This window comes from Myotis yumanensis, unplaced genomic scaffold (assembly GCF_028538775.1).
Source record: "Myotis yumanensis isolate MYYU_CA2020_CCGP unplaced genomic scaffold, mMyoYum1.0.hap1 SCAF_1, whole genome shotgun sequence".
Classification (NCBI taxonomy): Eukaryota; Metazoa; Chordata; class Mammalia; order Chiroptera; family Vespertilionidae; genus Myotis; species Myotis yumanensis.
In genome coordinates, this window is record NW_027223752.1 from 208491149 (window position 1) to 208504685 (window position 13537).

General features: G+C 32.3%; 1 protein-coding gene across 8 annotated transcripts in view; it reads right to left on the minus strand.

Annotated features, from left to right (window-relative positions):
• Positions 1 to 13537, minus strand: part of FIP1L1 (factor interacting with PAPOLA and CPSF1) — an 88575-nt gene that overhangs the window by 21391 nt on the left and 53647 nt on the right. For 4 of the 8 annotated variants that reach the window (XM_070396615.1, XM_070396599.1, XM_070396624.1 and 1 more), the window contains 2 exons: positions 3288 to 3314; positions 1231 to 1285 (listed from right to left, as the gene is read on the minus strand). In XM_070396615.1, coding sequence (XP_070252716.1) covers positions 1231 to 1285; positions 3288 to 3314 — 82 coding nt within the window. The remainder of the gene's footprint in view (positions 1 to 1230; positions 1286 to 3287; positions 3315 to 13537) is intronic. The other 4 variants (XM_070396607.1, XM_070396631.1, XM_070396658.1 and 1 more) reach the window with 1 other exon arrangement.

Below are 13537 nucleotides of genomic sequence, written 5' to 3' on the forward strand. Positions count from 1 at the left end.
TTAATTTATTGTTTAATTTAATCTAGTTTTTTGATAATAAATCTTGCGTCCTATATTTATTTTCTTTTGCTACTATTATTATGGGACAAATTACATTCATCAACTGGTACTATTATTATGGAACAGAGGGAGCACTTTCTAAAAATTTAGTCTTAAAAAAGTTGGACTAATTGTTATCAATTAGAAATTCAGCTCCACTGACAGGATCAACAAATAATACTTAACATTTTGATTGAGAAAACAAATATATATTTAAGGACTTACTAATAAAATTAAATCTCTATGTTCTCACAAGTCACACTTCACTGAGTTTTATCATTTTCTTTGAAAATCATATGCATGGTTTTGATGCTATTGATATAATATGGTTCTCACAATTTTTGTCTTCTTATATCATTTAAATCACTTTTTCAGAAATACACTAATTTTGTAGAGTTTATTTGCCAAGTAAGCAGAAATAATTATAGCCACCATTAGTGATTTCTATCTATCAAGAATTATGTTGATGCTTTAAATTCACTAGCTGTTTTAATCTTCACAATTCTATCAATCCCACTTGGTAAAAGAAGAAACTAAGTCTCAAAGAGTAGTCATAAACTTTGCCTAGCAACACAAAGCAGGTAAATTATGAAGGCAAAATGTGAACCAGTTCTTTTTTATTCCAAAGCCTCTGTTGTTAAACACCATATTGCCATCCATGAGGTAAATGTTTAGTACAGCATTCTAACTAACAGAAATCATCATAAATGCAGAGTATAAAAATAAGGTTTTTCCTATGCAGAATAGATCAAATCTTCCATTGTGGAAGCTGAGTTGCAGCAGGGTAGCAAGGAATAAGGCAGCTTTTCTTTATTATGGTTCCTGATAATAGTTGTCCTTACCTAATCCTAAAACAGACATGCTTTATTCATGATTACCAGTCATCTTTTTGTATTTTCCACAAAACTGACTATAGTCAATTTTTAAAAATCAATTTCGGAGTTTCTTTAATCAGTGTGTCATAAATCAAGGGAAGGTATTTCAAAATACTATCATTTAGTTTTCTTTGTGTTTTGTTATTGGTCCAAAGTCTTATATCAAAGTAGCTAACATAGATCTAGACTTACTCACTAAAAGGCAGGTACTACTATTTATAAAATTAAATCTTTGAAAATATTACCAAAATATGTATGATTCTTCTGTCAAAAGCCTATCAATGATAAAAATTTTACAGTATACACAATTATTTACCTTTCTATTGTTGGTATAAGAGATGGAGGTGGAGCACCTGGTGGAGGAGGAAAACCTGAAACATTCAATCATAAGAAAAAAAAGTTAAGAGAATATATATTTAATGGCAAGAGAGAAACAAAGTTGCTACATATCACTAAATTTTTCTAGGGACATAACATGCTTCTCTATGTTATAATGGACAGAAAAAAATGGAGCTTAAACTTATAAACAGGTATTAGAGTAATAAAACTTTAAATGAACAGTCTTGTCTAATACATAGAGCACAAATTGGGAGTCAGGACACTCGGTCTTATTTTCAGCACCACACACAGCCCATTTTATGAGTATGAGAAAGTTAATTTCAATGCCTTACCTTTTCCATATATAAAACAGTAGTGTTGCCACCAGATATATTATACTTGAAATATTTTAGTAGAAAAGCAAATAAAATAACATTTACCTCTTTTTAAAATTTTTTTGAGTTTTAGTTGTGTAGAAATTTCCTTAAAATGTATAATATATAAATAAAATCTTACCAGTAAATATAATAACTGCTTAAGGCTGAGAATATCCATCATAAAATATGTTTTAATAGCACAACCCTAAAAACTATTTTACAAAGAAAGGCACATAATTATAGTTTTGCATTAGTCTGGAAAGAAAATAATTTGCACCTTAATATTATGAGGTCTGCATTCTCAATAATTCACAATACCTAAAGGTAATACCATGGAATGTGGCTAAATGGGACCTTAAACAGTTAATCTATTCTACACTTTCCAATTCAAATAGGCAAAAAGAATCCCAACAAAGACTTTAAGATTCTACAACTTATGATACCAATTGCTTCCTAGTTTTAATAACAACTGTCACTACTGGGAAATGCATTAAAGTATATTATTTAAATTTCTCACACTACAATACATATGCTATCTTGAATGAGGACAAGAAACAATCCATTGTCATATTCCCTAAAATCTTCTACATATTAAAAACATTTCCACTAGACCTCCTTTTTAATATTCTAAGTAAAAATGAATCCCAGTTCTCTTAACCCTTCTCAAAAGTCCAATTAAATCAGTTTTGGCCCTTTTACAAGCTGTTTCAAATTCACCATGCTCATCTTCCCTGTATCCAGTTTTGGGATTTATAAATCCTCTACTGAACATCTTAGAAGTATACAGTTTAGGAATTACCACATTAGTACTCAAGAGTCCACAATCCTGCTTTATACAGTTTTAAAATCACATTTCTTTTTAAACTAAAAAGACACACCAATGATTCCTTTATAACGTTTCCTGGTAAGTCTTTTTCAGCCACATTCATAGACAATCAATGACTATCTCACATCTAAATATGTATACTCACCTATGCTATCTAAACTCCAGTTTCTGTTTATCAAGGCCATTTTGATTTTAGACCCACCCTTCCAAGAACTGTCACTTCTCATTCTCTTTATGCTCCTTGGCTTTTAATGCTGAACTAAGTTAACACACTTGCTGCCACATTTGTATCACACTACCAAAAAACCCTAAATTCTTTTTTTAAATAACACTGGGCCACATATAACTATTGATCATACAATTATAACAATGAACAATTTAACCACTCAGAGAACAACCTTCTGTCCAGTTATCAATCTACCTAATAGTGTGGGTCAGAACATATATTCTCATAATATTGAGTTATGCCAGCAGGGTGGAAAAAAAATCAGAAACCATAATTAAGTCAAGATAAATGATCTTTCTTGTCTCTTGCACTTTATCATATAAAGAATTCCTTGGTATTTTAAATAAAAATTTTATTTTTTTATCCTATACTCAGTTTTCTTCAACCAATTGACATGGTGAGAATTTTCTCAGAATCTCTATTTCTACAGAGATGGGTAAGACAGGTATAAGAAAACTATCTTAATCAAAACTGGAATGAAGCAAAGGCAGAGCTGAAAATAGGACCTTGAAATCCCAATAGCCTATTCCATATTCTAATCGTATCAACACTGTCCCTCCTGTAACTATAGGCTTGAAATTTCATGTTTATTAACAATGATGGAGAAAACATGGAAAAAGTTTTACCTGGAGGTGGTACAGTTATTGGAATACCTAAAAAACAAGTGATGAAATTTAATATAGTAATTGGATTTTATAATCTGTAATGTATTTATGCCATCACCAAAAAACACCTTTGAAATAAAACCCCTCGCCTCATTATCCTGGCTTATTCACTCAAGAGAAGCATTCTGTTTTCTTGCAGAGGACCAACAATTCGAGTACAACATCTGACTTCCTGATGAAAAACCCAGTCTAACAACTTGATAACAGGTTTCCCCCACAAGTTGTAATCACAAAGTTAGACACCAGTTAAAAAAGAGCACACAAATATCCAACTCTATGAAAGTAACACTAAGTTCGATCATCAACATCTGATCTTGTTATTTTAACATTTTAATAGGGAAATTGATCAATGGGCTCTTTAATGCTGTATATACTGCAAGGTAACTCTGAAGATGATGAGTATTCACTTAGTAAAGCTTTGTGGGACATTCAAGTGATGATCTGTATTGTTTTCACTGTTGTTGAAAGGAGGGGGGAAGGTTATTTCCCTTGATTTGTGGGAGTAGAGAAAGGGGGACAGCCAATTCATATATATATACACCCAAAGGGCATGTTAATGTAGACAATTTACTTCTGCAGGAGTCAGAAAATATTAATTTGAGTGACTCTCATTCATTTGCATACATTACTGTATTAACTTTAAGAAATTTTCAACTATGTACAGACATTCTAAGTTTATCCTAGTCAAATGTGCCCTTAAATTCTAACGTAAAACTTATGCGGCATGCACACTGTAACCACTTTTTGTTTGAAGAAAAATGGCATTACTAAGTAGGAAAATAGAAAAAAATTAATCATAAAAATTTTATACTATAAGTAACTTCAACAGAGCCAAAACGGTTTACTAAATCCTATCTTAACTGTATCAAAATTAGTCCAAAGAGGGAAAATAATTATTTCATTAACTGAATGCATGGGGAAAAATAATGAAAACAGAATCACTTTCAAATGTTTTCTTGTCAATGGAAAATCTGCTAATAATTTATTTTAAAATTTTCTCTAAGTTTTATCAGAATAGGTTTATATAAAAAGATCTTAAGGCAGCAAGTAGCCTTAAAATGGAGAATGACCACCTGATTTAACCACCATGAAATAAAGGGTATGATAAATTTATAAAACCAACAGAACTGAAAAAGATATGTAAAGCAGCTATCATCTTTCAAAAATCATTATGCCTCCATAAGTATACATAAACTGATCTACACTTAATGGCGATTCTCATCCATCCCTATGGTTATCTTGCTGCTTTCTAAATTACTAAGCTAAAAGAATCCAGCAAACAATACAAGCCAGCAGAATCCCAAACACCTAACTGAATGGAAAAAGAAAGGCAGAGCATATTCAATATTCTTAATATCCACTAATACCTGATTTTTAGAACAGTATAGGTTTTTGTCTAGCACTATTGAACTTCACTATGTAACCTAATTTTTACATTTAAACACCTGACTATATTCTTGGATGTATAAGACAAAGAACTATATCAAATTCAGCAATCCACTCTGTAATCTTAACAACTTTACCTAAATGAACACATGAGCAGAATGTATCATTTCAGCTAATGCTCACATTCACTATAGCTAACTAAAATGTGAATTTATGCAAAATAACCAAGAAATTACTAATCAGCCCTCTCAAAATTTAGTCCTCAAAGATATTTAAGTTGTCAAACTTTCACAAAACAGTGATAAAAGACATATAATCAAATTGTTAAGTATAGTATGCTTTTAATTTGAATCTTACTACAATAGTATCATAGCACAGACTTTTTTTAAAAAAATCAACTGGAAGGAATTAAGGACACAAAGAAAAATCATGCTGTCTATATAGATGCCTTTCCAATCAGTATCTACACCTCAAAAAGTTGGCATGACAGCTAGAAAGGGACCTTTTTACGAGGCCTCTATTCTACCTAAGATATTTCAATGCAGCTCTTTATTGGTAAATGTTCACTGAAACATAACTATAAAGTTGAGTAAACACTATACAATCAATTCTTTGACAATTGTCAAATGTATTTTCAATGCAACTAAGAAAGTTTAACATGTGATATTATGTTAGGCCAACATAATCCTCATCTACAAATCGCTCTTTAGCATTTGACTTTTGTTAACCAAAGAGAAATAGTGTAAGGAGAGAAAAATTTAATCTCAAAATCCCATGCTCTCCCTCAACACTCCCACCTTATTGACCAACACATATGCTGCCTAGCCAACAGAATTGAAATACACAAGGCAAGCACTGTGTTTCTTTTCTGTATCCTTTATCTGTAAAATGAGTAGGAGAAAATGTTTATTTTCCTGGAAATAAACGTTTTATAACCGTTTTATAACGGTAATAAAAGATTTCTAGTACTGGCCAAAAGCTTTTAAAAAAGTAGTATCCAAATTCTAAGGACCTGAACAGATTAGTAGTTTTGGAACTTCAGCAACCATAAGAACCTCCTGGAGTTTGTTAAAACAACAGCTTGCCGAGTGTCTCCCCAAAATTCAGAAGTCTGGAGTGGAGCCAGAGAATTTGCATTCCTAACAAAGGGGAGATGATGATGTCGCTGACCAAAAACCATACTGTGAGAAACACTGGATTATATTCTAAACTTCTCATTTGCACTACTGAGTACTTCAATATTCAATACAGGCAAAATAAATTCCATTCCAAATTTTTATGAAATGAACAAAGTGTATGACACTTTGAAGTAAAACAGTACAGCTGTATGACAGCCTATCTATCTGCAACCTCAAAAGAAAAAGGAGAGAATTTAATTTTTCTGGTATGTAACACACACTCTTAAATGTAAAGTGTGCGTGTAGGGGGCCCTGAAATCCTACTTGGGTGACTGAAAAACTAAAGCAAAGAAATACAAAGACAGCATACCTGCAAAACATACTAAAATAATTTTTTAAAATTCTTACAAAATTAAGAGGCTTCACATTCAACAATAGCAGAAAAAAACTAATAAAAAATATCTATGAACTCATTCTCAATGTTGCTCATGATTATTTTGTACTATAGGCCCAGTGCACGAATTTGTGCATGGGTGGGATCCCTAGGCCTGACTGGAGATCAGGGCCAATCAGGGCCAATCTGATCGGGGACTGCCAGCCAGGGGGGAGGGACAGGGTGAGGGAGGTCAGCTGCCAGCCCCGAGGAGGGAGCTGGCCCTCGGCCGCCCTAGGAAAGGGGCCATGTCCACTGCCACCCACCATAGGTTCCCCATCCCAGCCCAGGGCCCAAAGTCCCCGGCAGGGTCAGGAGAGGAGGCGAGGTCGCCAGGCCAGGCGCAGAAGGAATGGTCGCCAGATGCCACCCACGGAGGTTGGCTGTGGGAGCGCACTGACCACCAAGGGGCAGTTCCTGCGTTGAGCATCTGTCCCCTGGTGGTCAGTGCGCATCATAGCAACTGGTCAAATGGTCGTTCCAGTCGTTTGGTCATAATGGTCTCTTAGGTATATATATATAAAAACTAAGGCAAGAGTTACGGGACATGGCTTCCAATGATCCCTGTGCCTACTGGTATTTATGTCTTTTTAAACCTGTGATGTTTATATCCTCCCCTTGAGTCCTGGTTGGATACAATAACTTGTTTCTAACAAAATACAGCAAAAATAAGGGGATGTCACTTCCATGATTACATTTCAAAAGACAGTGACTTCCATTTTGCAGGTATCCTCTAATGACTTCTGGGCATTCATGCTTTGATGAAACAAGCTGCCATATTGGAGAGAAAATAAATCTTTTCAACAAAGAGGTTAGTGAGCTTGGAGATGAATCCTTTCTCAATCAAGCCTATCAAATGACCATCTCAAAGTCTGTAAGAGACCTTGAAGAGAGGACCCAGCTAAGCTGTCCCTGCATTCCTAACACCAAAAAGGCTGTTCAATAATAAATATATCATTATTTTAAGCCACTACGTTCTGGAGTAATTTATTATGCAGCAATAGCTAACCAATAAATATAATAACTACCTATCATTTCTCTATTAAGTTCAAATTTAAAAAAAAACACGGCATGGCTGAATTATGTGATAGGTTCTCACTGGTAACTTCAAATTTCTAGTTCCTATTTCTCAGATAAGTTCCAAATTTCAACAGCACTATTATGTTACGAATAAAAAACCTGATTACTTCCCTTAAGTCTCAAATGATTTCTACTTCAAATTCATCAAGCTCATACATAAATCTCTACATAGAAATTGAGTATAAAGTCAAGATTTATAAAATCATTAAATATCACCTTCCATACATGCTTTTTTCTATGTACCAGTATTCTTAAAATGATATACACACATATATCATCTATCATTTACTCTTTTTAAAACAAGTATAGGATATAGAATACTGTAAAACTATTTTTTAATAATTAAGGTGAAACAATTAATTGTAAGATACAAACAATGGAAATAATTTTAAAGAAAAAAATGTGTTAAAAGGTGCTATGGTTATAAAACTTAAAGTAACAAAGTTACCAGAATACTTTACACCTAAGAGGTAAATAAGGTGATTTTATGCTAACTATAAATGAAATGAACTGTTTAATCCTTATTAAGATCTCTTAATCTCCCAGTTTATAAAATAATCTACAGGCTACAAAAAATTAAAATTCTGTTAAACAAAAACATCTCTGATAGAAACTTCAATATTTTTACAAAAAATCTTGTAAAGGAACTGATCTCTATTAGCTCATATATAATCACAAAATGATTGGAAGAATCAAACAAATAAGAGGCAAATATTAAATTATATAAAATGCAGCATCTATGTTATTAAAATAAAACAATTATAAAGGCAGCATCCATGGACAAAGAAGACATTTTTAGAAGACATCCTAAATATCACCATTCAGAAGAAGCTTTTAATTCTATTAAACTTACATTTAAGTTAATTTTTAATTGTGCCAGAATATACTACTTATTATAGGTAATTAGCATTAGTCCCTATTTTCAGTATATTAAAAACACAACAGACTGTTAAGTTTCTTTAACATAGAAAAACAAAACATAAGAGAAAATGAGTATAGCTCTCGAAAACTTCAAAGAATTCTTTTTGCCAAGTACTTCTGTAAAAGACATTGTTGAAATGCTTACATTTTTGGCAAATAGCATCAATTAATAAGCAGATTTGCTGTGTAAAACCAAAAACCTTCATGGAACTATAACAGCTTAATTAATGTTATATCCATGAAATAGCTTATTAATTAAAGGGACAAAACTGTACTTCCTCAAAGGTGCTAATAATATTCATCCAGTATAGGCCAATCTTCTGCCAAAGCAGCAGTTCTCAAAGCGTAACCTGGAGATTCCTTGGGGTTGCTAAGTCCCTTCAAGGAATTTGCAAGGCCAAAACTACTTTCATAAAAATACTAAGATAACATTTGCCATTTTCACCCTCATTCTCTTACAGGTGTACAATGACATTTTCCAGAGGCTATGTGACATGTGAAATCACAATAGATTCAATGCAGGAACAAACAGGAGAATCCAGTTTTCTATTAAGCCACACAGTAAAGAGACTGCAAAAGTATAAAACAATGCCACTATTCGCACTAAATATTTTTTGTTGTTCTGGAAAAATAATTACTTTTCAAGAAAATATATTCTTAATATTAATACATAATAGGTATATTCTATTTTTAAAAATAAATATTTTAAGTATAATATTTTCATTCCTCAGTTAATATCTAATACAAAAAAATAGATGTTAACACAAATAAAAGCTCTTTGGGGTCTGCAGTAATTTTTAAAAATGTAAAGGAGTCTGTGACCACAAGGACTGAGAGTCACTGTGCTACATACTGCTAACAGAAAAATAATCTAAAGACCTGGTAGGCCTTGGTGGAAATGCAGAAGACTCCAGATGTAAGCTGCTTTTCTTCCAAACCCCATGTGTCATCACTAACCCCAGATTAAGATATTTAAGGAATAAACAAGATTTTCAAGTTCATAACAATTGAAGTACTAGACAAGTAATAAAAGACACTGAATACTTAATTCCTTTTAAAATGCAGAAGCTTATACATATTGAAATCTAGGTAAATAGCTAAACCTTTTATCTGGCTTTAAGAGCAGGGATAACTTGTCTGGGGTCCAGACTATTGGGCTACATTTCAGTTAAACAAATAGCCTTCTTCAATGTAGAATTCTACTCCTGAGCTAGATTTCAACTGTTCCCAAGACATACAAAACCACAGTCACATGAGCCTTAATATTGACTGATGTAACAAGAAATGAATTATACCATATATGCCTTGTGTCAATAAACTCCATTATTAAAAAATGAAGATAAAAAATGACACTAAAATAAGTTAACATTTAAAGGCCTACATTAAAAGTCTACCATTAAATGTAATAGCTTGAACATAGTTATTAAAAGTATGTTTATAATCATTAAGTTTATTTTAAAAACAAGTAAGCCAGACAAACAAATACTGAGTGATTCCACTTATATGAGGTACCTAGAATAGGCAAATTCATAAGAAAGAAAGAAAAAAAAGAGGCACCCAGGGGCTGGTTGGGGTAAGCAGGATGGGGTTTTTGTTTAATGAGTACATAGTTTTTGTTATAGATGATGAAAAAGTTTTAAGTGCAGATCCTAGTGATGGTTACACAACGTTGTGAATGTATTTAATGTCACTGAATTATACATTTACAAAATGGTTAAAATCATCAATATTTTGTTATATATATTTTACAACAATCAAAAAAATAAAAATCAACTACTCGGTAACATCAAGCCTTCCAATTTTACAAATTTTCTTGTAATAAACGAGTATTTCAGAACTAGTTTATTCAGTAAACAGACTTCTTAACACAAATCAGGCAAATAGGAATACCTCAGTGTACTGGAATTTTTAAAAAAATTCTGATTCCTATTCTTCACAACCTTCCTTACCCACAGATATGTATATATGCATGTACTTCAACATCAAGGAAATACTTAAAAAGAAAGAAAAGGCTTTTAAGACATTTTATTGGGATGAGTACACATAATTCAATAATATAGTCTTCTTGACACAGGTAATGATTCACTTCAACATTGTTAATAAAATAGGCTTTCAAGCTAAATTGCCTGGCTTAGAATTCTGGTTCTGCTACTTTTATAGCTATTACTTAAACAACTTGAGCCCCAGAGTTTCCTTATCTGTAAACTTAGAATATTTATTTCAGTTGCTATCAAGAATAAAATTGAGTTAATACAAGAAGTATGCTCAAAACAATGTTTTCAATAATAAGCATTCAATAAGTATTAGCTATTATTTGTATTATTACTCAACCAATGCATGAAATCACACTAACACAATAGATCTGGTTCACTAGAAAATGAAAATAGATTTTCTGAAAATTAAGGAAGATCTTAAATAATCATTTTGTTTTCAAGCTGTTAGTATGGCAACAAGAAACCAGATTAAATATTTTCCCTTTTAAAAATTCCAAAAGTCTCAACATTAATTTAGGAACACATGTCCCTTAAATGTTTATTCTGCTCTCTAATACAAAGTTTCCTCTACTTTTCATACTAATCTATTGTGGCCAGAAATACTTTGTTCTCTCTGTTTCTAAGGTTTCATGTATGTTTGTAGATGTGTGTTTGAGAAGAAGAGGAGGCAACATACCTCTCCTCTCCTGTTAACTATCTGACAGTAAATGTTCCTTGAATGAGCACTGTCTACCACACCTCTTCATTGCTAAGGAGTACTATCTACTTATGCTATGAAACAACTATAGAGTTGACTACAAATTTTATCCTCCAAAATAGGGCACTTGTGAGTGAATAATAATCATTCAAGGATAAAAGGTATAAAGTAGGATTATCCTAGGCAAATCTATTTATGAAAGAACTGGTTAACACCCAAAAGTATAGGCTGAATATATCATTACTTATTTGTCCCATCATATATAGGACTATAGTTTTAAAAACTTATGCATTTGAAAGCTAACAAAGGCAAAATTAAAATATGTTTAAATTCTCAAAATAATTTTTTTTCCTTTTAGTATTTCTCAGCTAAGCACAAAGAAAACCTAGGGTTTCTACTAGAAAAATACAGCTTACCTATTAAGGCAGTGGTTCTCAACCTGTGGGTCGCGACCCCTTTGGGGGTCAAACGACCCTTTCACAGGGATCGCCTAAGACCATCGGAAAACACATATATAATTACATATTGTTTTGTGATTAATCACTATGCTTTAATTATGTTCAATTTGTAACAATGAAATTGGGGGTCACCACAACATGAGGAATTGTATTAAAGAGTCGCGGCATTAGGAAGATTGAGAACCACTGTATTAAGGCAATGCTTACAAAGGACTCCTGAGCCACAGAGCTTTCTTTCATTAGCTGCATATGATTGTTTTTTGTTTTGCTTTGTTTTTAGAGAAACATTGATGAGAGAGAAACATTAATTGGCTGTACGTCCTCTACTGGGGATCCAGCCCACAACCTGCACATGTGTCCTAACCAGTAATTTAATTGGTTACTTCTTGGTACATGGGGCGATGTTCAACCACTGAGCCATACCTGTCAGGCTAGTTGCATATGGTTCTTAAGGTGATATAAATGACGGCAAAGTCAACAGAGCATACTGTAATCATGTGGTTCTTTGGTAAATGATGTCAAAATGTGTCTTTAATCAAAACCTACATTCAGCTGGTATGTATCTATGCAGCTATAGTGTTACTTAAAGCCAGTGGCCATTCTGATTGGTAAGTGCCTGTTGACTGTGCCAACTATAAATCTGAAAATCCCCATGTTACAGTTGCATAAATATATTTGAACTCAATTAGCTAATATATTTGGAAAATTTCAAATACACACAAGACATCTGTGATTAGCACTGTGGGGAAACATACTCTCTTCAACAGCTCACAAAAATGAGAGGTATTTCAGTTAGCCTCCACTTACAAATATTTGGTTTTTTGTATGAATTGGTATCTTCTCCCACCTCAATCTAGCAAATATACCACAGTTAGGTATTGCTTAAACCAGTATCAGAATTTATCTATATTTGTATTTCTAGGTATTTAAAATATGAAAAGCATGTACTTGAAAATTAACATGAAATACATAGTTTATGTAACAAAAATAATCTATTACAGAATTCCACAGATAATGTGAACATTAAAAGATATATCCTTTAAAAAGATTATATTGCAAAAAATGGGGGTAAGGTATCATTATGAAAAAGCCTACTTTCAGATAATGCCAGTGCCTATCAGCAATATCTCCCAGAGCTACTAAATATTCTTATACCAATGAGATATTTATTTTTTCATCATTAATACATATCAACACTCTCTCACCTTAACAGCTAGTATTGAACTATATAAAATGGGATATACTATTTAGCTAGTAAATAAGAAAATCCTTCTAAAGTTAGTACCTAGTAAAGTTTAAATACAATTATAAAGAAATCTAGCATAACGAATATATATATATATATATATATATATATATATATATTAATCATCTTTTAGTCTCATTAAATCAAATGTTCAAAATTAACTATTTGTACATTTTATCTTTTTCAGAGGACAAAGAATGATTTAATGTAATCAAATCATTTATGAATCATTAAGTCATCACCTTTTAATTTAGTTCTCACCATATTAAAGACACAAGAATCGTGGGTCCAATCACAATTTCTGGCTTATATTTCACAACAAAAATTCTTGTTGGAACAAGAATTAACTGAACTTTAGAAATAATGTTGCTTGGAGTAAGGACCTCTATCCTTATCCAGTTTTCTCCTTTATTTTAAGAAAACAAGATTCTCTATAGCTAGAGTAATTTTTCATAATTTTTAATCCTTTTGAAGGTAGAGATGACAAGGAAACCAAAAGTGTTTTGGCTTTAGGGCTGATGTGATAACTAACATTTAAAGGCCTGGGATTACCTTATTCTGATCATAACTGGCACCTTAAAACAAAAACAGCTCTCTTGTAAATGTGAAGTAAGTGAGTGGTCGTGGCTCTTAAATATAAACTGACATATACTACAATCGTAACATGTATTTTACATTCTGATTAGGATCAATAGCTAATATTTACCATTTATTATGGGCATTCTCCCTAGAAAAAAACTATTATCTAAATCTATTTTGTTAGTTTCATTAAAAATTGGTTAAGGGGGATAAATATTAGAAGTTTATTGGGAATAAAATAAAGGTCACTGGATAAAGGCCACTGGATGAAAGGTTGAAAGTATAAAATTTGGGGATTA